The sequence below is a fragment of the Priapulus caudatus genome, unplaced genomic scaffold (genome assembly GCF_000485595.1).
Source record: "Priapulus caudatus unplaced genomic scaffold, Priapulus_caudatus-5.0.1 Scaffold450, whole genome shotgun sequence".
NCBI classification, from domain to species: Eukaryota; Metazoa; Priapulida; class Priapulimorpha; order Priapulimorphida; family Priapulidae; genus Priapulus; species Priapulus caudatus.
Window position 1 is genome coordinate 115,235 of NW_014577511.1, and position 26,088 is coordinate 141,322.

At 41.0% G+C, this 26,088-nt stretch overlaps 2 protein-coding genes across 2 annotated transcripts in view; one reads left to right on the forward strand and one right to left on the reverse strand.

The window, feature by feature from the left end:
* Positions 1 to 17,147, reverse strand: part of LOC106810544 (charged multivesicular body protein 7-like) — an 18,836-nt gene extending 1,689 nt beyond the window's left edge. The window contains exons 1-8 of the mRNA XM_014813922.1: positions 16,739 to 17,147; positions 14,175 to 14,361; positions 13,429 to 13,623; positions 13,107 to 13,177; positions 12,843 to 12,954; positions 11,937 to 12,056; positions 11,141 to 11,245; positions 9,095 to 9,281 (exon numbers count right to left, since the gene is read on the reverse strand). Coding sequence (XP_014669408.1) covers positions 9,095 to 9,281; positions 11,141 to 11,245; positions 11,937 to 12,056; positions 12,843 to 12,954; positions 13,107 to 13,177; positions 13,429 to 13,623; positions 14,175 to 14,361; positions 16,739 to 16,998 — 1,237 coding nt within the window. The 5' untranslated portion in view covers positions 16,999 to 17,147. The remainder of the gene's footprint in view (positions 1 to 9,094; positions 9,282 to 11,140; positions 11,246 to 11,936; positions 12,057 to 12,842; positions 12,955 to 13,106; positions 13,178 to 13,428; positions 13,624 to 14,174; positions 14,362 to 16,738) is intronic.
* Positions 17,148 to 17,193: 46 nt separating this feature from the next.
* Positions 17,194 to 26,088, forward strand: part of LOC106810539 (lateral signaling target protein 2 homolog) — a 51,321-nt gene continuing 42,426 nt past the window's right edge. Inside the window, exons 1-2 of the mRNA XM_014813920.1 lie at positions 17,194 to 17,330; positions 25,748 to 25,894. Of these exons, the coding sequence (XP_014669406.1) occupies positions 17,295 to 17,330; positions 25,748 to 25,894 (183 nt within the window). The 5' untranslated portion in view covers positions 17,194 to 17,294. The remainder of the gene's footprint in view (positions 17,331 to 25,747; positions 25,895 to 26,088) is intronic.

Sequence of the window (26,088 nt, forward strand, 5' to 3'; positions counted from 1 at the left end):
GTTTTTGAATATGAAGCGGGACAGAGCATCTACCAGATTATAATTTGAAGTTTGTGTGAATCACACACAAATTACACATGAGCATGTACTCATTTAATAACAAAGATGTATTTTTGTCGCTACAATTTTTTCACCACTAGAGCCTTTCAAGCTTCTTAAAGGTACTCGACTGTAGAAAACAATCTGTAGGGCATTGCCAAAAATTGTTTAGAGAAAATTATACATGCACAGCTTTAAATCATTTCTAGTATTCTATAAATATTCTATTATACTCATTAAATAAAGTTTATTCGCGTTGGTACATCTATCTTGGTTAATTGTTACTTACAACAGTGTTGCATTCAAAATGTACTGGCTGACGTTCTCGCCATTCCTTATCAGGAAGACTTTATCTCTTCAAAGTTGAGTCAGCTCTGTTCGTCAGCAGTACGTTTTGAATCAACAACGGCTTGAGTAACAATTAACCAAGATAGCATCTTATTCTATTTCTATCTATACATTAATATATTGCTATATGTATTATAAGCAAAGAGTCTGTTTGGTTAAATAATGGCTGTGTTTGAATCGTTGCAGTCCACGGCAGAGGAGGTATTTAATTAGGCATTCAAACTGTCAGTTTACGAATGACACCACTACCATTTAGGCCTATTCCGTGCTCAGTGACCAGTGTCAAAGACCTGCTGTCCCACTGAAGGAAGTGTTGACTGATACTCACACAGTTAAGAGAAATAAGGCAAATCGTTGAGCTGCAGTTCGTCAGAAAAGGAGCAAGCGTAGTATATTTGCAACACATAACCATAACCTATACCATAATTGCTGCGTTCGTGGTTTTGCCAATTGAGCCATGCGTCTTCATGATCACATGTAGTTTTTAGTCGGTTGAAGACACTATTGAAGCCTGAATAAACAGCTAAATGTGTGCAATCTTGTGATAATATTAGTTCCTTTATATTTTTGCTTATTACAGAGTTAAACAGGCACAGCGCATAGAATACTAATGATGTGTGCAAATTCACTGGACCTAAATGTTCGTATTGCTCAACAGATTGCCCAAGTTTGCAAACCCAGCAAACGGGAAACCTTTTAGATTATCACTGAGACTGATGTTGGGATATCCGGTAACGTTGTTGGTGATAAAACAAAAGTTTCGAACTGTCTCTAGCCATTACCTAAATAAATCTTGTGCTAATATATGTACGGTTAAACGAATTTTCGTGGGTCGATAATTTGCTGCCATGTGAGATGTTGGCTTTCCATGTGGTTTCCTTTATACAGCGTTGCAGAATAACGACTGGAAAGATCATTGATCCGTGTAAAGTAAGCTTAGTGAGGATACGCGAGAAGATGCATAGGCAGATGCACGGCTCTCAGCATTCACAAAGGAGACTAAAAAACTCGGTTGGTTTCGTAACATATATCTCGCTAACAAATCGGCTGCATTCCTGCCGCAAGTAAATCTAATCATTCAGTCACATGGGTATTGTGCAGTTTGAATATGTGCCCAAAATTGCACTTAAATCTTGAAATATTTTCGATTTAGTTGCTCAAAAGTTAGTTCGCTAAAATCTGATCTCTACGTAAATGTAGCCTTTCACACTCAATCTTTTATATGGCATTAGCCGTTAATGCATATTTCAATGAAATCATGAAATGACGCAAACTGAACATTAGAGCCTCTCGTAACCACAAGTTTGTTATCGCAGGTGTCACCTTTTTTCATGTAACATAGCCTAGCTGATTATGTCACATTTAATATAGTATGTGTCGTATATGATGATTATGATTATGATTATTATTATCGATTCATCTTCATTATTTATTTGATTAATTTTAGTAGTATTCAGACCTGCCAAACCCTACGATTTTTTCGTATTCTTTACGAATTCCATGATGTTTTCTACGAAGGTACGATCAAAACTGACAAACTTACGAATTTTTTACGACTGTGTGGAAATTAATGTTTTGTACATTGGAGCCGAGAAATATTGGCGGATTGTGGGTGCACCATAGTTGGATCACGCGTCACGTTGTTTCTTCGCGGTGTCTAGAAGTTAGTCCCATCATTCATTTGCTGCGAACATAACCATCACAACACAAAATGCGCCGCCTGCACCTGCAAGGAATAAAAAAACAGCCTTTATATTTTTCATTGAATCACAGGTTGGCCAGGTCTTGGTATTCAAATTAAGATAATAATTGCGTATTATTCCTTGTCGCTCTCTTCTGCAGGCGTTGAGTGCTCTCCGGAGTGAGGAAAGCGGCGAGAGCGCGGTGGAGAGGCTGCTCGCAGAAGAACGAAGCCGTCTTCAACAACGGTCCACGCGCTGCCTGCCTTGAGGCTTCACGAGCGGCCAACACTCCGACGCGCATGCGTGCGTGAGCATATGCACGACTTCAAGCCGTCCGTCTGCATCCCGACGCGCCAGTGTCATGGTTCCTTTTTGCAGGGTTGGTCTCCCCAGCATGTTATGGAAGGCGTGCGCTCCGTGGAACAGCATGGTGGGCGGGCTGCGTGTGCGGCAGGGCGGTCATGCGATCGGAGTTCATTTATGGCGTGTCGTAAGTGGTCCCCCTCCCTAATGCACGGGTAACTCGATTAGTTGGAGAAGTATAACATGAAGTGTGATAACACAGCGTGACTATGTGGGCTTATGGCTCAAAATTACAATGCAACTGGACAATTGTAGGTATGCCTGACATTTGAGCCAATTAAAGAATGTGGCGGCTTATATGCGGGTGCTGCATATTAGCCTTCAGTTTCGAAGACGCGTCAGACCTGACATGCCGTTAAAGGCTGGGGGAGAAACCCTGCTTTGATATGGCATGCTTCGTATTATAAACAAGCACAATTAGCCGAGCAATCCTACGCATGTATGCGTCACTTTATTCTACAAACTGATCATGGTTGTTCTCTACTGCTGATTGGTGTTCCCTTACTTGTCCGGATGATTGCTGACGAACCCATATGCGATCTCTAATTGCTTTTTAAACCTGCGACAACTGTAATGACTAATCTATTAATCCTGGGTTTTGTGTCACAGTGTGGTCTTATGTCTTTGCACGTTTATTGAAACTTGAGTGAGGTTGGTGTTGCATCAGTTGCAAGTGTGATGATGCCTTACAAAGTAGGTGTTGCTTGCTATCAAGAGACGTTTGGCCGATGGGAGCGGCCCTCACCCAGACAGTGTAAACACAACCATGGCATGAAGATGGCTGAGCGTAACGTGATAACAGTCAAAACTACGTTAGTCACAAAGAATTCAATGACTTTTTAGGAAAAAAAAAACTAGATTTGAAACAAATGGCGTAGTTATTAGTAAACAAATAATTCTGATGGAAATGACGGTAGGGAAGGCAAAAATTAATTGAGTCAAATTCCAAAGCTGTGGAGAAGAACAATGAAAACATTTAGTAAAAAGCAGAATAGACGTATTAAAATAATTCAGCATTTACAGTCATTTGAAGCATGTATACAATTAGGTTGCGCACTGTTTTTTAATTTTGAATGTACGTAAGATACAGATGCTAATTATAATATCTCTGTCTATGTACATGCATGCACGCGAGTGCTACACACATAATTGCATATGTATATGATATATATAGTATATATTTACTATATATATATGTATATATATATATATATGTTATATATATATTCTTTAAATTCTATTAATGCTTTGATCAATGAAATTATTGCTAGCAAAAATAGTGACGTTCAATTCAGTAAAAAAATATCGGTCCTGGTCCGAGTGCTGCCATCTTAAATGCAGAGTGCAGCAAATTACCTACATGAAGCAGTGCATGATTTAAATTATTGTATCCATGCTACTGTTGTATACTTCGCCCCAGTTGTTTAAACATGGTTATCTTAGAGCTAGAACGTATCTTGGGATCCAGGTGTTCTTACTATAACAATGTCATAGTTACAAAAAATTCACTGATCTGTAAATATGCCAACCTGCTGCCATCAGAAAATAAACAGGCATGATCCAGCATTGACAACAAACAGCAACAACAACCAGCCATCATGGATAACTGCTTTGCAACGCAACGCTATTATCCAACATGTATCCTAATATTATTGCAAAATGAAATTGCAGACAATTCACATTTGCTTGGGTCAGAAAATTAATATTAATAGCATTGCAGTCCACATTTCTGCTCAATAAAATTTAACACATTTTCAGCATCATCCGGAAAGGAAGCCTATATTAAAATTGATGGCAAGTCTTTATCTGCTTGCTTTTCAAAGGCATGTGACTGGGCGTGATGTAATAGCCCATAGATAATATTAAAGAAATTGTACATTCTGTCTATATATAACATAGTGTTATTCACCAGCATATCTTAATCGGTTAGTGACTTCGGGATAAAGTACGAATTCCCGCTGCCTACGATTTGCATGAATTTATCTTAAAGGCAGCAAAGAAAAACAGTACATATATTTTAACATTGGTTTCTGATGTACTCTTTACGATTTCTCACCCAGTGCGTTAATTTTCCGGCACATCGGGTCGATCCGCGTCAGACATACGCTAGAAAGGTGTAACCCACCCTAGTACGCTGATGCGGTCGGTAATATCCGTGCTCTGGGTTGGGCGACCGGCACACAGCGGTTTAAATAACATCCTTCCGCACGGCACAAAAATTGATATTGAGTTCTGCTGTAAATACCTTCAAAATAGTGCAGGCAATCTACAAATTATCACAACTGATACACTTAGAATTCAATTTTAAAAACACAAACTGCAGTTCTATAATCTCAACAAAATTATGCATTAAAATCAAAATTTTTTCAAATCTGGTCACATCTACAAGCGGCACCGTACATGCAAGGTTATAGCTGGCTAAGCACCATGTTGCTATGTATAATAATTTATGCACTATGACGCAAATCAACTGATATTTAGCCGCCACTAAAATTGTACCTAGGCACCAACCCATGTTGTAACCCCGCCTAATTTTTGCACTCAGAATTAACCGGGAGTGCCCTACAGATCTAAGCAAATGACGGCGACGATAACAATAGTGACGAATGACGACGACGACGCACGACAGAGATACAACGAGTGACGATGATGATGACGACCGATGACGATGATTGCGGCTGCAAAAATTATTAGCGTGGTAAAACAACTAGACAATTTTCTCTTCGTTTGCGATCTAGGTTCCTGGCAGTCTCACGGCGCAATTCAGCAGTCTCTTGCTCAGTTTCGCGACGTCAAGTCGCGTCCCGACCGCCGACCTTGACACGGAGAGCTGACGAGCTCCTGATCCGAAGGTTCATCAGATACGACCGACCTTGACCTGCACCGCATGAGCGTGACGGCGGCCAATGATGGGTCTCGACATCGACGACAAAGGTAGGAGTTGCACGCCGAAATTCGCTACTTTTTATTTAGTAATCTCCTATCCCGCTATATACGGGGATGAATTGGGTATGAGTGAACATGAAGATCGTTTACTTGGTGTATGCGTGGGCGCGTTATTTGTGGGCGAGGCGATGCGTCAATCCTCTCTAGTTACTGTTACTTCCGGTTGTGTAGACAAGTGCTAATAGTTACCTGCCTAGAGAGAGAGAGGACAGCACACTAACCTAATGATAGGTAATTGCCAGGCATTATTTTCCAACGTCTCCTTAAGTTAGATGAACGGCTGAAATGACGCGATGGAGTGTGAAAGGGGATTTTTGAAAACGCGGCAGAAAGAAATATAGGCCACCAATGCATTTAATTACCCTGGCACCACTTTTGTGCCGGTTGTATGCCTTTTATCACCACGTCCCGTGTTATATAGTGTCGTAAATTAGCCTTAGGTGGCCCTATTGATTTTTTCGGCTGAGTGCGCTTCATAATTTAGTGCAATCAGGAGGTGTTAGGCCGTGGGAGTACCCTGCTTCTCATTGAGTGCGCTAATTGTCTCTCAAATAACATCATCTCTCTATCCACCTGGACAATGAATAGATAATGATGTTTAACATTAAACACAACCTGGCTGTATCACAGCTCTATTCTTTCATCTCGTATTGTCCATGTAATTGTGCGGTACGTGTGGGTAGTGTTTGCTTTGGATTTGGCAGTGTCACTGAAGTGAGTTACATGCATACACGCTGCTACACGTTTATGTTTCAATTGATTAGAAATCAATATGGTTTTTATTTATGTCTTTAAATATGTTTCATCAAATGTTAGTGTTTATGCATTAATTCAGGTCACGTGTTGCAATGTCTGCCTGCACCAGTGCAAAATGCACTGGCGCGGATACCATGCGTTCAAGCAGTAATATATCAATTATTTTTTGTAGTTGTACATAATTATAACTATAATACATAATTATTAGAGTTAGCCTGATTTGATCTAGTCATTTTAATAAAGGCTTTTAAATTAATTGATAAAGTCACAACAAAACTTCTCTTTAAAGGCTGGCAACGTTTACGTGCGAATGTGTACCACCTTATAATATTATGTACATGTATATATTATATAATATATATCCTTCTCATGTTTTTATGGAATTTCTCCTTAGGACTTAATTGTATTGGTCAGAGTCAGGGCCTATTCTCTTGTTCGTTGAATGTTAGTTACATACTCATCAAGTAATTTTTAATCTACACAAGCTAACTCCCATTAAGCACGTTTTCAGTTTACGCCATGTTTTGTACAATTGTGCCCCGTTGAATTGACACACTGTTATTAATCGTGTAGGATGTAAACCTGGTGTAAAACTTATACTTGCCCAGCGAACTAAATAAGTCAACATGGTAATATACACATGTAATAAAATACAGTGTTTTGTTCTGCCATGTTATTCTGGTGATACACAGAGTGTGTCAGTTCACAAAAATTTAATAAGCTATAGAACAACTAAAGAGCGCCAGCCGCAACCGCGCTCACTCACTCACGCACGCATGCACGCACGCACAGGCACTCACACACCGCCGGCCAGGCACTTTAATCGGCAATCATCATCGCTTGGTTAGGATTCCCATCCGATCTACCACGCAGGAACCTTTGATAATACACGTAAACACGCTGCGCACAGATAAACTCTTGCCATTGCCGGCTTTTATGGTTTGTACAACACACGGACCCGCCCACCACTTGACGCCCCAACTACTATTCCGCACCGCATTACCCAAAGTTGTAACACGCGGATATTCTATCGTGATCGTAATATGGGTACGCGTCGGAGAGAGGTACACGCGTTGCTACACGTCAAGTGTCTGACCCACAAAAAAAATAATAAAGTAAAAAAAAAAAAATTTATAAAAATAAAAACTAATAGACTGATATGATACGTATTAAAACGAGTGAAATACTTTAATGAAACATATGCATTAACGTATTGTATATCTCACAAAGGCGTGTTAGTATCGCGTACAATATATTGCGTTGCGTACATGAAACGTACTTACGATTTCACGGTTGATAAATGGCTTTTTTTGCATATGCGGGCAACATGCGAACGCAGAGACGACTCACGGATTTTGCTATTCGCGTATATCGACGGAGAAGAGCCCCGCCCAACATTTCTGTGCGCGCGGGTTTTTATTACGTCTGTCAGGCCTTTGTCTTCTACACGGCCAATCGGCCTTACCCCGCTCTGCTGTAACTAGGCTGTCGCGTGATGGGACTGGTTGCCGGCCAGTGCCAGCGTATTAAACAAAGACACCGACCTCACCCTCTCTATTCGTTCTAATTTCCCACTATTACATTCATATATATATATATATATTAATATATATATAGTATAGACAATAACCTTCATCCGGTTCGGTGTCGGCCCTGTTTCTTATATACCCTTAGCGTACCTCGAAGAAGAAGTCATGAGGTTCGTGTATAGTCGCCGCCCTTCTCCAGCCGAGAGACTTCATGAATTGAATTCTCGCGTAATTCTGCGCGAGCTGCGAGTTACACGTGCGGTATACTAGCGGGTACTCGGACTTGTCCGACAGACTCGGCGACGACGGTCCCATGGCGAACTACGGGGGTGCGTATATCGCAAAGGATGAGAAGGATATATATATATATATATATACATGTACATATATTATAAGGTGGTACACATTCGCACGTAAACTTTCAGCATTTAAATGAGAAGTTTTTGTTGTGGACTTTATTAATCAATTTAAAAGCTTTATTAAATGACTATGATCAAATCACAGCGCAACTTAATAATTTATTATTATTAGTTTATATGTACAACTACAAAAATAATTGATATTATATGCTTGACCATGTATCCCCCGTGCATTTTGCACTGGTCAGCAGACATCAACACGTGATCCTGAATTAATGTGCATAAACACTAACATTTGATGAAACATATAAAACATAAAATAAAAAACATATTGATTTCTAATCAATTGAAACATAAACGTGTACATGTGTATGCATGTAACCACTTCAGTGACACTGCCAAACCAAAGCAAACACTACCCGCACGTACTCTGCTACAATTACATGGACAATACAGATGAGAATAGAGGCTGTGATACAGCCAGGTTGTGTTTAATGTTAACATCATTATCTATTCATTGTCCAGGTGGATAGATGATGTTATTTGAGAGGATCAATTTACCACTAATGAGAACTGTGCACTCCCACCCCTAACGCCTCCTGATTGCACTAATTATGAACCACTCAAGCCGAAAAATCAATAGCCACCTAAGCTAATTTACGACACTATAAGACACGACGTGGTGAAAAGGCATACAACCGCACAAAAGTGCCAGGTAATTAAATGCATTGTGCTATATTTCTCCGCGTTTTTAAAAATCCCTTTCACACTCCATCGCGTCATTCAGCCGTTCATTAACTTTAGGAGACGTCTTGGAAAATTATGCCTGGCAATTACCTACATTAGGTAGTGTGCTGTCTCTCTCTCTCTAGCAGGTAACTATTACATTGTCAACACAGCCGGAAGTAAAGTAACTAGAGAGGATTGACGCTCGCTCGCCCCACACAATAACCGACCCACGCATACCACCAGAGGTAAACGATCCTCATGTTCATTCATCCCAAGTTCATCCCCGTATATAGCGGGATAGAGGATACTAAATAAAGTAGCGATTTCGGCGTGCGACTCCTACCTTTGTCGTCGATGCCGAGACCCATCATGGCCGCCGTCACGTCATCGGTGCAGGTCAAGGTCGGGTCGTACTGATGACCTTCGGACAGGAGCTCGTCCAGCTCCCGGTCAAGGTCGGCGTCGGACGCGCTGACGTCGGCGAAACCCTGAGCAAGAGACTGCTGAATGTCGCCGTGAGACTCCAGCACCTAGATCGCAAACGAGAGAAAATTGTCTAGTGTTTTACCACGCTATCATTTTGCAGCCGCAATCATCGTCATCGTCGTCATCATCATCGTCATCGTCGTCATCATCGTCGTCGTCGTCGTCGTCATCGTCACCATTGTCATCATCGCCGTCATTGCCTTCGATCTGTTAGGGAACTCCCGGTTAATTTCTGAGTGCAAAATTAGCGGGGTTACACATGAGTTGTAGCCAGGACAATTTTAGTGGCGGCTAATATCAGTGATTGCGTCATATGCATAAATTATTATAATAGCAACATGGTGCTTAGCCAGCTATACTGCATGTACTCTGCGCTGTACGATGTGATCAGATGATGATTTTATGCATAATTTTTGTTGAGATTAAACTCAGTTGGTTTTTAAAATTAATTCTAAGTGTATCAGTTGTGATAATTTGTAGATTGCTCACTATTTTGAAGGTAATTTTACACAAACTCAATCATTTTTGTGCCGGGCGGAAGGATGTTATTTAAAGCTGTGTGCCGGTCGGCCAACACCAGAGCAGACTATTACCGACCGGCACAGCTACAAGGGTGGGTTACACCTTTCTACGTATGTCTGACGGCGGATCGAGCCCGAGTGCCGGAAAATTACGCACTGGGTGAGAAACGTAAGAGTACATACTAGAAACCAATGTTTAAAATATAGTACGTTTTCTTAGGCTGCTTTAGATAAATTCATGCCACTTGTAGGGACGGGAATTCGTACTTTATCCCTAAATCACTACTGAATTAAGATATGTGGTGAATAACACTATGTTATATATAGACAAATGTACAATTTCTTAATATTATCTATGCTATTACACACGCCCAGTCACATGCCTTTGAAAACAGCAATAAAGACTTGCCATCAATTTTAATATAGCTTCCTTCCCGATGATGCTGAAAATGTGTTACAATTTTTATTGAGAGAAATGTGGACTGCAATGCTATTAATATTACATTTTTCTGACCCAGGCAAATGTAGACATTGTCTGCAATTTCATTTGCAATAATATTAGGATACACTTGGATAATAGCTTGTTAGCAAGCAGTTATCCATGATGCTGTTGTTGTTGCTGTTGTTGTCATTGCTGATCATGCCACTGTTTATTTTCTATGCACAGGGTTGGATATTTACAGATCAGTGAATTTTTTGTAACTATGACATTGTTATATAAAGAACCTATGATCGCCAAAATACGTTGCAGCTCTAAGAAAACCATGTTTAACAACTGGGTGCGAGTATACAACAGTAGCATGGATAATAATTTACATGCATGGCATGCTTCATTAGGTAATTTGCTCACTCTGCATTTAGATGGCAGCACTGGACAGACCTGATATTTTTACTGAATGAACGTCAATATTTTGCTACAATAATTTCATTGATAAAGCATAATAGAATTTAGAATATATATATATATATATATATACTATATATACATTATAAATATATAATATATATATATATATATATATATATACATGTGCATTATGTGTGTACCTACGTGCATGCATGTACATAGACAGAGATATTATAATTAGCATCTGTATCTTACGTACATCTAAAATTAAAACAAGCAACCTAATTGTATCATTGTTTCAAATGACTGTAAATGCTGAATTATTTAATCAACTCTACTGCTTTTTTACTAAATGTTTCATGTTTCTTCCTTCAACAGCTTTGAATTGACTCAATTAATTTTTTTGCCTTCCCTACCTCATTTCCATCAGAATTATTTGTTTACTAATAACTAGCCATTTGTTTCAAACTGGTTTTTTTTCTAAATTCATTGAATTTTTGTGAACAACGTAGTTTTTGAGTGTTATCACGGTTACCTCAGCCATCTCATCCATGGTTGTGTTTACACTGTCTGGGGTGAGCCCTCCATCGGCAAACGTCTTCTTGATAGCAGCAACACCTACTTTGTAAGCATCATACACCTGCAATGATGCAACACCAGCCTCACTCAAGTTTCATAAACTTGCACACATAAGACACACGTGGACACAAAACCAATATTAATAGATTACATTACAGTTTCGCAGGTTTAAAAACAATTAGAGATCGATATGGGTTTGTCACAATCCATCGCACAAGTAGGTAACACCATCACAGTAGAGAACAACCATGATCAGGTTGTAGAATGAAAGTGACCATACATGCGTAGGATATGCTTGCTAATTTGTGCTTGTTGATATACGAATGCATGCATATCAAAGCAGGGTTCTCCCCAAGCCTTTAACGCATGTCAGGTCTGACGCGTCTTCGAAACTGAAGCTAATATGCAGCACCGCATAAATCCGCCAACATTCTTTAATTGCCTAATCAGCATACCTAAATTTCCAGCTGCATTTAATTTTGACATAACCCATAATAGTCACGCTGTGTTATCACAACTTGATGTATACTTCTCCAAACTAATCGAGTTTACCCGTGCATTAGGGAGGGGGGACCACTTACGACACGCGTAAATGACTCCGATCGGCATGACCCCCTCCCCACACGAGCCCGCCCACCATCTGTCCACGAGCGACACGCCTTCCAAACATGCTGGGGAGAACCCTGCAAAGGAACCATGAACACGCGTCGGGATGCAGACGACGGCGAGAAGTCGTGCATATGCTCACGCACCATCGCGTCGGAGTTTGCCTCGTGAAGCCTCAGCAGCAGCGAGTGGACGTTGTTGAGAGCGGCTTCGTTCTTCTCGAGCAGCCTCTCCACCGCCTTCCTCCTCCGGAGAGCACTCAACGCCTGCAGAAAGAGCGACGTGAGTAATTACCAATTATACTTATATTAATACCAGACCTGCCAACCTGTGATTCAAGAAAATAGTAAGGCTTTTATTTTCTTGCAGCAGGCGGCCATTTTGTTTGTATGTTATGCGCGCAATGAATGATGGGACTAACTCTAGATCACGCGAGAACAACGTGAACGCGTGATCCAATATGGCTGCACCCACAATCGCCAGATATTTCTCGGCTCACAATGTAAAAAACATTAATTTCCACAAGTCGTAAAAAATCGTAAGTTTTTCAGTTTGATCGTACATTCGTAGAAACATCATGGAATTCGTAAGGAATACGAAAAAATCGTAAGGGTTGGCAGGTCTGTAATACTACTAAAATTAATAAATAAATAATGACGATGATGATAATAATAATCATAATCATAATCATAATAACCACAACTATATTAATATGTGACATAATCACTAGCTGATATTACCTGAAAAAAGGTGACACCTGCGATAACAAACTTGTGGGTTACGAGAGGCTCTAAAATGTTCAGTTTGCGTCATTTCAGATTTCATATGAAATATGCATTCAGGCATGCCATAAAAAGACTTGAGGTTGAAAGGCACATTACGTAGATCAATTTTTAGCAACTAACTTTGAGCAACTAGATCGAAAAATATTTCAAATTTAATGCAATTTGGGCACATATTCAAACTCACAATACACAGCACTGAATGATTAGATTTACTTGCAGCAGGAATCAAGCCGATTTTGTTTACGAGATATATGTTACAAAACCAACCGAGTTTTTTAGTCCCTTTTGAATGCAGAGCCGTGCATCTGCCATGCACTTCTCGCTATCCTCACTAAGCTTCTTTACACGGGATTCAAGATCTTCCATCGTTTTCTGCAACCTGTATAAAGGAAACCAACATGGAAGCCAACATCTTCACATGGCACAAATTACGGCACACGAAAATTCGTTAACTCGTACATATATTACACACGATTTATTAGGTAATGGCTAGAGACAGTTCGAAACTTTTGTTTTATCACAACAACTTACCGAAATATCCCAACATCAGTCTCAGTGATATCTAAGGTTTCCGTTTGCTCGGGTTTTGCAAACTTGGCAATCTGTGACAATACAACATAGGTCAGTGAATTTGCACACATATTAGTATTTCTATGCGCTGCTGCCTGTTAACATGTATAGCAAAATATAATGAACTATATATATCACCAAGATTGCACCCATTTAGCTGTTTATTCAGGCTTCAATAGTGTCTTCACCGACTAAAAACTACATGTGATCATGACGCATGGCTCAATTGCAAATCACGACCAGCAATTATGGTATAGTTATGGTTATGGTTGCAATATACTACCTTCTCTTTTTCTGACAACTGCAGCTCAACGATTTGCTTATTTCTCTTTAACTGTGTGAGTATCAAGTCAAACACTTCTTCAGTGGGACACAAGTCTTTGACCTGGTCACTGAGCACGGAAATAGGCACTAAATGGTCAGTGGTGTCATTCGTAACTGACAGTTGATGCCTATTAAATACCTCCTCTGCCGTGGACTGCAACGATATCAACACACCATTATTAACCAAACAGACTCTTTGCTATATATAGCATATAGCAATATATTAATGTATAGATAGAAATAGAATAGATCTATCTTGGTTAATTGTTACTCAACCGTGTTGATTCAAAACGTACTGCTGACGACAAAGCTGACTCAACTTTGAGAGAAAGTCTCCTGATAGGAGGCGAAACGTCAGCAGTACATTTTGAATGAACACTGTTAAGTAACAATTAACCAAGATAGATCTACCAACCGAATAAACTTATTTAATGAGTATAGATAGAATATTTATAGAATATAGAAATGATTAAAGCTGTGCCATGTAAATTTCTCTAAAAAATTTTGGCAATGCCCTACAGATATGTTTCTACAGATCGATACCTTTTAAGCACTTGAAGGCTCTAGTTTTGTGAAAAAATTGAAGTCACAAAAATTACATCTTTGTTATTAAATGGAGTACATGCTCATTGTAATTTTGTGTGTGATTTCACACAACTTCAATTATAATCTAGTTAGATGCTCCCCTTCATATTCAAAACCTACCTTGACTAAACCTACTGCCACAAATCTATCCATCTGCAAGCTCTTGGAGTTCTCACCGACAGGCCATACCAGGTCACGTGCGAAGACTGCTGGTTTCTTAACGAGGGCCTGAAAACTCCATGACAGCCAGCCTTGTGAATCACGCTGCTCCCTTTTGAAATCATCAAGTCTTTGAACAGCACCAGACCTTAAATTGAAAGTTTATCATATATGTTCAATGATACTGTGCATTTCATTGGTATTATAAATGTGGAAATGTAAACAGCCCCCATACAACAGTCGGTCAATGTTTATATTGAAGGAATCCACATTTTTAATTGAGATCTGTCAATAAATACTAGGCTTACCTGGAATTTACCTAGATAACGTAGCATTCTAAATTTTTTTTATTATATCATAGGCTAAAATATGTCTGATCAGATCTATGTCTCCTTTCACTCATGGAAAACGTAGGGTGCTGATTCCCGTTTAGCCTTTATAAATGGAGCACCATCCTACAAGTCAGGCATTAATACTACTAGAGTGACATGCTAATTTACAGTTCTAATATATTACATCCCAGCTGTAATGATAGGGTTAGATTTGGGATATATTGACTCTACCCAACTTTGAAGATTGGTCGACTATTGACGTAGATTAGTATAGTTTCATGGAAGTTCATCAAGATGAATAATGGAGAAGTGGTGTCCTAGTAAATATTTATAGCCTGGAATGTTGTTCCACCTAATAGTAGTACTAGTAGTAGTACTCCTACTACTAGTAACTTTACAAGTACAGTCCGACCTCTTTTATCTGGCCACGTCGGGACCGGCACCCATCTGGATATGGGATTTGGCCGGATATGAGAGTTATGCTCAAACACAGCATTTCTATGCAGTTCAGTAGGGTTTATGCATGTGATAATGTATTTACTCGTTGCTATGATTATTTGTAACAAACTGTCGTGTTTTATGGTTTATATGAAATGGAAATAAAATGAAATAAAACAGAAATTTTACCACTTCGGTTTATGTTTGTTTCTTTTGTGCTGAGATCTAGGGCTGTAACGATCGACGCACTCGCGTATTCGGCGGCAGCGGCGCCTTTGATTGAAGTACGGGGCTCGATCAATCGCGAGTGCGTAGCGCGTTTCACTAACGTCTGCTAGTAAAAGTTGTTCGTTAACGAACGAAAGTTGTCCGAAGCAGGGGCGGATCCAGGATTTTAGGAAGGAGGGGGTGCAACCTTTGTAAAAAGGCAGTGGATTTGGGGGCAAAGCCCCATTACTGTTTAAATTCATTAAGTTCACATATATATGGGTTTTCGGTCCATAAGTTATTAATGTGAGCTTTTGGCATAGCTGATTGAAATGCGTGCATTTGGCAATATAATGTAACTTATGCAGTGCATCTATACAGGCAACCGTACAGTGCAGCATGGCGCCGCCACTGTATTGCTAACATCATTTTAAGAAAGGCAGCGGTTAGTTTTGTACCTAGATTTTCCGTTTTGGATTTGAGCATGTTATGGCCCGACTCCTGGGCCCGACCAATAATATATATTCTAAGAAAAATGAGGGCTTGATCGGGTTCGACTGAGTGAAATACTTGTCAGATACAGGCCGAGCGGCAAAACCTACCGTTTTTTTAATAAGGCAACTTTTGCAAAAAGGGGGGGTGCGCATCTCCTGCACCCCCCCGCCACCCTGGATCCAGCCCAGCAGAGGCATAGCGGACACGAGCGGAGAACACACACACACCCACACACACACGCAAACACGTGCGGTTGCAGTACATCGCGCGAGTTTTGAGCAAGATTTTTAGGTGGAAATGAATGAAAAACAGAGATAATACACTGCGAGATCGCGGCCGGCTAATAGAGATTTCCGGATAACGGATGGCCGGATAAAGTAGGTCGGACTGTACATGATTTCCTGGATGTTAATTTAAGGAAGTGTCTAAACAACCGGATCCGGTTTTGGTATCGTGAAAACTAAACAACCGGCTCTCTTCTCTGATTGGCTAATTTTGTCACTATTTCATTTATTATTATTTTTGGCTAATTTCATCTTATGTTAGAATTAGGGATAGGGTTAGGGTTAGGATTAATGTTAGGGTTAGGGTTAGGGTTAGGATTATTGTTAGGGTTAGGGGTTGGGTTAGGGTTAGTGTTAGAATTAGGGTTAGGGTCTATATCTCTAACTTTCAAGTTGGTTGCAGTGGCTCAATGGTAGAGCTTTCGCTTCGTGCTAGTAAAGTACCGTGTTCGAACCCCATACGTTGTTTTTATTTTCCTCTGCTTAATTTTTGTATTTCTTTTAATTTTAATTGTTTCTGCATTTATTTGTTCCGTATTCATTTATTTGTTCTGTAAGTTGTAACTTTTGTTTACGTTCGGAATTAAATATATTTCTTTATGTTTTGCATTAAAAATTGCCCTATTATATATTTGTCCTGTTACGTTCAGAAACTGACCAATCAGAATAGAGAGCCGGTTGTTTAGTTTTCAGGCCTCCGAAACCGGGTCCGGTCGTTTAGCCACTACCTTAATTTAACAGCAGAAAAGGGATTGGAAGTTTATTGTACCTTAGCATTTCTTGTATAACAGCCGTCAGACATTGTGGAGCTGCATTTTTTCTTTTGAATGTCTCGCATAATGCAGTGTAGTCCCAAATAAACATATGTGTACGAGAACACGTCAGCAAGATTAGCTCTGTCCAAAATTTAACTTTGGCTGGGTAGTCTGCCGGATTGGTTGAAGAGGACCTAACCACTGAGAATAGAGCGCCCATTCGCTCGTCGTCTGACCAACATGCTGGGAAATAATCTGGAGTATTTTGCGTCATTATGATGAAAGACAAAAAACTTAAAATGCCATTTGAAGTTCATACAAGGATTCAATTAACACCACTTCGTCGAGAACTTATCAATCACAACATTATTGCCTAACAACATCAGCTTCCTGCGCATGCCATTGAAATGTAAACTTCGCGCATTCTCGCGGTTTCTCGCGTTGATAAGCGAGAATTGAAAGATGGAAGGCGAAGTTGGTGACACGGTTAAATGACCTCAATATTTCCGTGTTTTCTTCCGTTATGTTGGTACAACCATGATGGTTTTTTGTTCACATTAATGCAGTAAAATGATATCTATACGAAAATGGTTCTACAAGCCAAAGGTAAGCATCTCTGTCTGTTATACGCCTTCTCACTCGTACGATACGGATGTTGACTGGACAATCTGTCGACAGTAGCCTGACTGAGTAGGCGTTACTCCGATTGCTCAATGAAATCCTTATTATGATTTATGTTAATCAATACTCTAGTAATAGTCAATATTATCGCATAACAAGCTAGCACTACTATGATTAATCGCAACACATCATATACAGTGTCAGTAGTTTGAAAACGTCGTTCTCGATCTAAAATAGACAAGCCAGATCAGGGGGAGGGTGTGGAATCCGGGTTGTGTGGGTAGTAATTAAGTCACCATGCAACCCCTTCTCTGTTAAACTAGGCTGCCCGCTATACGCATTCGCGCGCCCGCCTTCCTTCGGCGCGCGAATTCGTATAGCGGGGAGCGCGAGATGCTACATACAACACCCTGCGGTCGCGTGCGCCCAGTCCCGCGGAAGTGCGCGGCTTAACCGCTTTCGGCGGTCGGGGAACAACGCATCTTTTGCGCAACGCCATCTTGTACCCGGTCTTTCTGGTTTGAAACAATCTTGGAACGTTCCTCTATAATGTATTCGTGAGCGTGACTATTAAGTATTATTTATATACCGGTACTTCTAAATATCAAGAGGATGTTCGTCTTTCCGAAAACTAAATGTGTCACCGAAGCAAAAAGTGTAACTCGATCAGCTTCCGTGCCTGTCGAGGTTCTATGCCAGACACACATGTATTGAATCTGCATACGCACATGCAGGCTTTCAGATTTGAAAAGTACAGGAGGACTACTAATGACTCCCCTAGGACACCATAGGGGCTCTTTTCACGCTCCATAATCACCAGCCCTTAAGAGGCATGATGAGAGCTCCACTAAAATTCACATGAAACCCTTAAGAGGCATGATGCGAGAGCTCCCAGCTAAAAAATCACACCCTTTAAAAGGGATGATGGAGAGCTCCTTTGAGGGCTCTCCATCATGCCTCTTGGGTGTGATGATGGAATCATGACCAATCCTCAGTCTAGAGAGAAATCCAAAACGAAAATTGGGGATGTCATGTCAATCTACTGATTATCATTCATCTTCACCTCATTCATTCAATGGCTTCGTCAGGATTACATTATTTTCATCCAACAACCCAACACTAGCACACAGATTAATAAAAGAGTTGATCGGAATTGTAAAATATAACTTTTTTATTTTATTCTGATTTCCATCCTTAGAGATTCTAAATCCATGTACCTGCATATTTCAGCACAAAATATCATCAAACAATCCATCAACAAACTAGCCAAATTACTTGTACGTGTAACCACGTATTGTAGCCCTCCAGCCCTAAACTGTTTCACGTCGGCAGAAAACTACTCTCTGCCACGTATAGTAGAAAACGAGCGGTAACTTGTGGCTACCGTATAGGTACCACATTGTTGTGTGTTGCTAACCTTTTGACCCCCCTACACTTGAGAAACTACTATGGAGGCGCTATTTCAACATAATAGACGTACTTTTAGTGCCCGCGAATTCAACCACGTTTTATGAAGGTCGCGATGATGCCGGCGCACCATGGCCACAATTTCGGTGGCGCGGTGCGACGCGAGCGCGATCACGGCCTCTTAAAATGAAAGCCTGCACATGTAATGAAATGCGGCATGCATGAACATGTGCAGTATCAAATCAAAATGCTTACAATTATACACTCAAATCTGATGTGTCATAACTGTAATCGTTTTGGCCAAACATTATTGTAGACTGACTAAACATGACTGGCAAGAAGATCATTCAACCCTGGTAGTACTGACTACAGTAACTCAGGGTTTCTTCTGAGGGAAAATTAGACAAAGGAGGTGACGTGGCGCAGTTTGCGGCAAAAAACGCGCATGATGATTCAAATATGTGTGCGGACGGCTGCAGCGGGCGGCGGGGGGGAGAAGGCGGGAACTCCCCTCTCTCGCTGGGGGGGGGGGTGGTTCTGGGTGTCTCCGCAGTCGAAAGTTTTAAAAATTGCTGCAATGTCTGACTGCATTTGAGGCACCCTGAAAACGGTGATGTTAAATTTGACTATGGCGGTGCGCCACTGTGCCTCCTATGTATAAGAAACCCTATAACTAATGACTATCTGATTTGTCATAACTGTATTGTTTTGCCAAACATTACTGTAAACGTATCATCTTGTTCATATAGGTATTTAGTAACTAGTATAAAAATGCATAAATTTGAGAAAAGAAGCGATTTAGTAAACTTGTTGTGGCATAACTTAACACGTTAATAAACTTGCAGATTTAATCTATATTATTCTTAGATTAAGCTGGTATATATGTCACAATGTGAATTAAGATTATCTCTGTTGTAATACAAACTATACAGTCACATCACGGAGAATAACCCCAGCGAGAGGGGGAGTTCCCCCTCTCCCTTTCTCTCCCACGTCCGCCTGCTGCGTTCGCATACGTGCATATGGCACACCTTTGAATCCGTCATGCACTTTTTTTCCCAAACTGGCCATTTCTTCTTTTGTCTAATTTTCCCTCAGAAGAAACCCTGAGTTACTAGTACCATAAATACATGTATGCTATGTAGTGCTAGTATACATGATGTACATGTGTCTGGACATGGTAATAGTAGCAGTAGCCAGTAGCAGTGACAGCAGCAGTGTGGATTGTAACAAAAGCAGCAAGAATGGTAGCCAAGTTGTATCAGCTTTTAAAGAAGCAGTAACAGAAACAGCTGTACATAACACTAACAGTAGTGGTAGCTGTTGTGATTTTAGTTTGTTTTTTCCTGTGTCGTGGTACACAGATAACCAGGTATAAAGTTCAATAGATAAGTTTTTATTCAACAGTTAGAACATCATGGCGGCAACCCTGGCGCTGCCGGCAATTCATACAGTAGAAGTGAACCAATAAGAAATCAGTATTGCGTATGACGCAATCACACGCGGAAGTTAAACTTAAGAAATGAATATACCGAGATATAACTGCAAGGTATTAATTATTATACTGATATTGATAATATGACAGTAGCAGCAATGGGGTTAGCAGAAGCAGCAGTAGTGGCAGCAGTAGAGTAACGGTAGCCAGTAGTGGCATCAGCCATAGCAGCAGCAGCAGCATCACCAAGCCATAGAACTTACAGCAGTGAGATTGACAGCAGAATGTTGTTCCAGTTATCAGCAACAGCATTGGCAAAGCATTGGTCCTTGGATGCGCTAAGTACTGACTTATCTGCAGAACTAGTTCATGACGTTTTAACTACACTGATCTAGAGTTGGTACTACGACTCATTTGTTATAGGAAAAGCACAGGAAATTTTATGAACATGAACTCACAGATTTCAGCTAGTAACGTCCCGTATTTGGTCATTTTAAATTGGAAATGTGGATGTAGCTCAGGGCTCGAATTTCCCTAGTTTGAGGACTAATCCGTACGGATTTGTTCCTTCACAAATGAGCAAATCTGCTCAAAATCTAAGTAATCCGTACGGGGTAGGCTAAATTTTACTATGAAAGAAAAAATTGCATGCAGGACAAACCGTCCTGAATAAAATACCTTAAAGTTAAACATTGCTATTTTAGCGTTGGGAGCTCAGCATTTTATTGTACAGATTTGTCAGATAGTTGATTTAAATGCTGTATAATGGCTCTGGCACCACAGACTCTGTGTCTGCTCTGTGTACATTTAATGATTTTAAGACAAAATTGACTAAGAAGTTGCTGAGGTGGAAGGAGCACTGTAACGGCAAGGTCTTTTTAAGTAATCCGTACCGATTTCCTTCAGGTTTCCTCATGAAATCCGTAACAAATCCGTAGGGTGATTTCCTCAGAATTTCGAACCCTGGTAGCTTTACTTGGGGGCACTCAGAAACAGGGTCATTTATAGGCACAAGGTTAAACATTTATAGACTGTGAACTGGTTGTAGATTAGGTGGTGGATGTCTGGTTTATGCCTCTTGTCCGGGGGGGGGGGGGGCTCATGAATCTTTTAACAGGGAATGTCTATATTAACCACCCGCACTCACTCACACTCATCGCCATGTGGTTGGTTCATTATTGTGTTATATGCAGCCGATCTCAGCAAGTGAGGACATGACCAATGCAAGTTAAAGGAAATGCTTAATTTGGGGAAGTATTCACTCTAAGAACTACTTATCCGGAGTCAAATCGTAGCATTTATGGAGTAGAAATGTCGACATGTTTACATGATCATACATCTTTTACGCGTGAGAGAAAAAAAACGAAAGTAAGGATAAATTATATCGAATTACTACAGATAAATCGCCCGGGTTTCTGCTATACGCTGTGGCAGATTCGTCATTTTTTTTACATCTTCGATGCAAATTAACGGCTGTGAAATCTAGAAGGATGTTAGGAGCAGTTGAAGGAGAGGCTAATGAATTGCGTGTGTTTACTGTTGCTTCGCTACTCCCTGTGCAGTCTTAAATATCGGCTAATGGCCATGGTAGAACTTAGAAGTTGGATTGTCGTCAATTTGTCGAATAGGAATGGTTTAACTATAAGTATAACTGTTATGATACGACAGAAGAATTGAATGAGTATGTTGGCAAATTACGAGTTGGGCGTTTATGCTAATGAGTTTACTTAGGTCGAAGCTACATTGCGAGTCACGGGTTGGGAAGTACTTGTCAGAAGTGCTTCATACAACTTCATCAGTGTATAGATTATTAGTTGACATGTGTTTCTCGCTTCAATGTAAATTTTGACGTTTAAGATTTTTAAAATCCGGAGCTTTATAATCTAAAATTTATTTCACTTTTATAGAAAACAAATTAATTGCATGTATGTATGTTAGCTTGTACTTGCTGTCTGGCAAAAACGTTCATTCTAACCCTGAAAGTACTTACTACAGTAACTCAGGGTTTCTTCTGCGGGAAAATTAGACAAAGGAGGTAATGGCCAGTTTGGGCAAAAAACGTGCATGATGGATTAAAATGCGTGCCGTACAGGCACGCATGCGGATGCTGCAGGCAGACGCGGGGGGGGGGGGGGAGAGGCAGAGGGGGAACCCTCTGGGGGTCCTCCCCCAGCAAAATTAAAAAAATTTGAATGTCTTAGACTGTATTTGAGGCACCGAAATTTGACAATGGCGGTGCGCCACTGTGCCTCTTATGTATAAGAAACCCTATAACTAATGACTATCTGATTTGTGATTTTAGAGAGGTTCAGCGATAGTAGTAAATTAATTTGAAATGCTAGAGGGCTTAAATTTAAAACTAGGTTTAGTTTTACAACTAGTACTACCCTTGTATAGTTCCATCAGTGTTATCAGTCTCCTGTGCACATTTCACACTTAATCGGCGAAAACACGTGTATGTATCCAAAGTCACTAGCGAATCCGAAGCCTTTACAAAAAGTAGTAAGCCTTTTTAAAGTTTTACACACACACAAAATTATGTTTGTTTTTTATGTGCATGTGTAAGTAGAGTGCCATTTTAACTTGCCTTTATTTATATACAGTGGCCAACGGTGAGTGACTCAGTATGCATTACAGCATTTATATTGCCTTATTTTATGGTTCGCATACATGTGCGTTATCATCATTTACGTAACAGGATATGTAGGCAGGAGCAGGCGATGAAATTTTATCGTTTGAACTTTTACATTTACTAGTGCCTGTATGAAATCCCTAGCCACAAGTGGATTAGTAGCCTAGTTAAACAGTAGAATATTGTGAAATGATGAAAATTGGTTCTATCAATACCATAATTTCATAACAAAAACCAGGCTTTGCCATCTGAGAAACCAAGGGGCCTAAAAAGGACCCGTCATTTACTCGACAGGGCTAATTTCTCTAGATAGGGCTGATTTTCGTTTTCGGTTCTCGGAATATCAAAATTTGATGGGGCCGGAAAAAAAGCCCCGTGGACACCAGAGACGGGGCTGTTTACGGGGCTTGGGCCGATCGGCCGCGTGAAAAGGCGAAGCCTGAAAAACATTGCTAAACAAGTATTTAGAGGTAATGACATGTCAATGTCTTAATCTGTTCTAAAGTCATCCAGCAAGGGATTTATAATATGTAAGCACTTATAAATACGTTTTCTCTCCACTTCCTCTTTCTCTCTCCCACTCTCTGTCTGTCAGTATCTTCCTACCTCTGGCTTCCCCTTTCTCTTCCCTCCTCTGTGTGCATACACTTGCATTTTACCAAATGGAGACCATCACAATCGCATACATGTCCATGTTGCTGTGGAAGCCAGAACTAGGCAGTTATATTTGTACGGCATATAGAGCCAAGATCAATAGTATCTGACTCCTACCTAAACATTAAAACTAGATTCACGGTACATTGTACATTCTAAGAACCGTGCGGAACCCCGGCAAGTCATCCATATATATACATGGAAGCTCGCGGATGTAGATGATGCAGTCATTTAATTTGTGTGCGCCGAGTGTGAAATCGTGTGTGTTTTCGCACGACAGCCCTATGAGCTCGATAAACACGCACACACGGACGCACGCACATGTGAAAATTCACACATACGCACGCACGCACGCACACGCACACACGACTCACACACACACACACACACACACACACACACACACACACACACACACACACACACACACACACACACACACACTCACACACACAGACGCGTGTAAGAATATATTGGTAATCTTGCTTGCAAATAAAATGTGCCCGGGCGGCCGCATCAGCTGTAAGCGTCTGTCCTACTGCTCCACTTATCCTGACACATGTTCGCAATGCTAAGTTTGTGCAAGTCCTGCGCAAGCTTATATATATATATATATATATACATATTGCGCGCGTGTGCGTGTATATGCGTGTGTCTGTGTGTTTGTGTGTGTGCGTGCGTGCGTGCGTGCGTGCACGTGCGTGTTCGTGTGTGCGTGTGTGTGCTTGCATGCGTGTATGCGCTTGCATACAGTAATGATTTTCGCGTCAACACGGCTGTAACTAGCGTGCTCACGACCAATAACGACTCACTTACAATATGGTAATACAATATAACTTACTTACATACAATATAATACAATACAATATATATAATACAATACAATATTACTTATATACTTACAATATAACCCTATACCATTGTAAGTGAGCCGTTATTGGCTGGTATCTACACCAGAGAAATATTGATGCATGTTCCCATGACCACATAAACCTCTCGTTTAATCCCACGCTGACGCTCACTTGTTTCCCGATCACCCGCGGCAGAACAACTGCCAACTTTTTCGTTACATTAATTGTATCCCCCGCGACGAAGTCGGCGGGTATACTATGGTTTCATGTCTCCCCAGCAGCCGCCGCCGCCGCAGACAATTTCACCTTCCGCTCTATAACTCGACCCCTAATTGACCCTAGCGCTACCAAACTTGGTATACTTACACATCTTGGGGAGAAGGTGAGCAGCGTACCAAAACCAGGTCACTGCGACATTTATTTGACTTTTACCTTGACCTTAATCATATTTCCCTTCCACTCTCTAACTCGGCCCCTAATTGACCTAGCGCTACCAAACTTGGTATACTTACACATCTTGGGGAGAAGGTGAGCAGCGTACCAAAACCAGGTCACTGCGACCTTTATCTGACCTTTACCTTGACCTTGATCATATTTCCTTCGCTCTTTAACTCGGCCCCTAATTGACCTAGCGCTACCAAAACCAGGTCACTACGACCTTTATTTGACCTTTACCTTGACCTTGATTATATTTCCCTTCCGCTCTATAACTCGCCCCTAATTGACCTAGCGCTACCAAACTTGGTATACTTACGCATCTTGGGGAGAAGGTGTGCCGCATACCAAAACCAGGTCACTACGACTTTTATTTGACCTTGACCCTGACCTTGACCTTGATCATATTTCCCTTCCGCTCTATAACTCGGCCCCTAATTGACCTAGCTCTACCAAAACTTTGTATACTTACACATCTTGGGGAGAATCTGTGTCGCGTACCAAAACCAGGTCACTGTGGCTTTTATTTGACCTTGACCTTGACCTTGATTATATTTCTTTTCCGCTCTATAACTCGGCTCCTAATTGACCTAGCGCGCGCCAAACTTGGTATACTTACACATCTTGGGAGAAGGTGTGTCCGGCTACCGAAACCAGGTCACTGCAACCTTTATTTGACATTGACCTTGACCTTGACCTTTATCATATTTCCCTTCCGCTCTATAACTTGGCCCCTAATTGACCTAGCGTGACCAAACTTCGTATACTTACACATCTTGGGAAGAACACGGGGGATACATACATGTAGTTGGCGACAACTGCCCTTTCTAGTTTCAAATTGCGTCCTTAAAAAAAACTAAAGCTTACAAATTTTAAAAAAGAAAAGAAACTAAAATGGACAAATATTTCACAGCACATATTCACACAAAAAAATGGAAAAAAATAAACCCGCACGCTGACATTCGCTTGTTTTGCATTTGCCCCGCAGCGGAACGACACGTCGATGCTGGCGCAGTTTTTCCACGCCGACGAAGAGCTGAACCAGATCGCCGCCGAGCTGGACAGCTTCGACGGACGCAAGGACCCGGAGCGATGCACGATGCTCGTCAACCAGCTGAGGCAATGCCAGGACAAGGTAGGCGGCGGCGGCGGCCGGCGGCAGCGGGAGAGGGGGGTGAAGTGGAGGTTTGTGGGGGAGGGGCAGGGGGTGAAGACCTAAGGGGCAGGGGAGTGGAAGGGACAAGGATCCGGAGCGATGCACGATGCTTATCAACCAGCTGAGGCAATGTCAGGACAAGGTAGGCGGCGGCAGCGGCGGCGGCGGCGCAG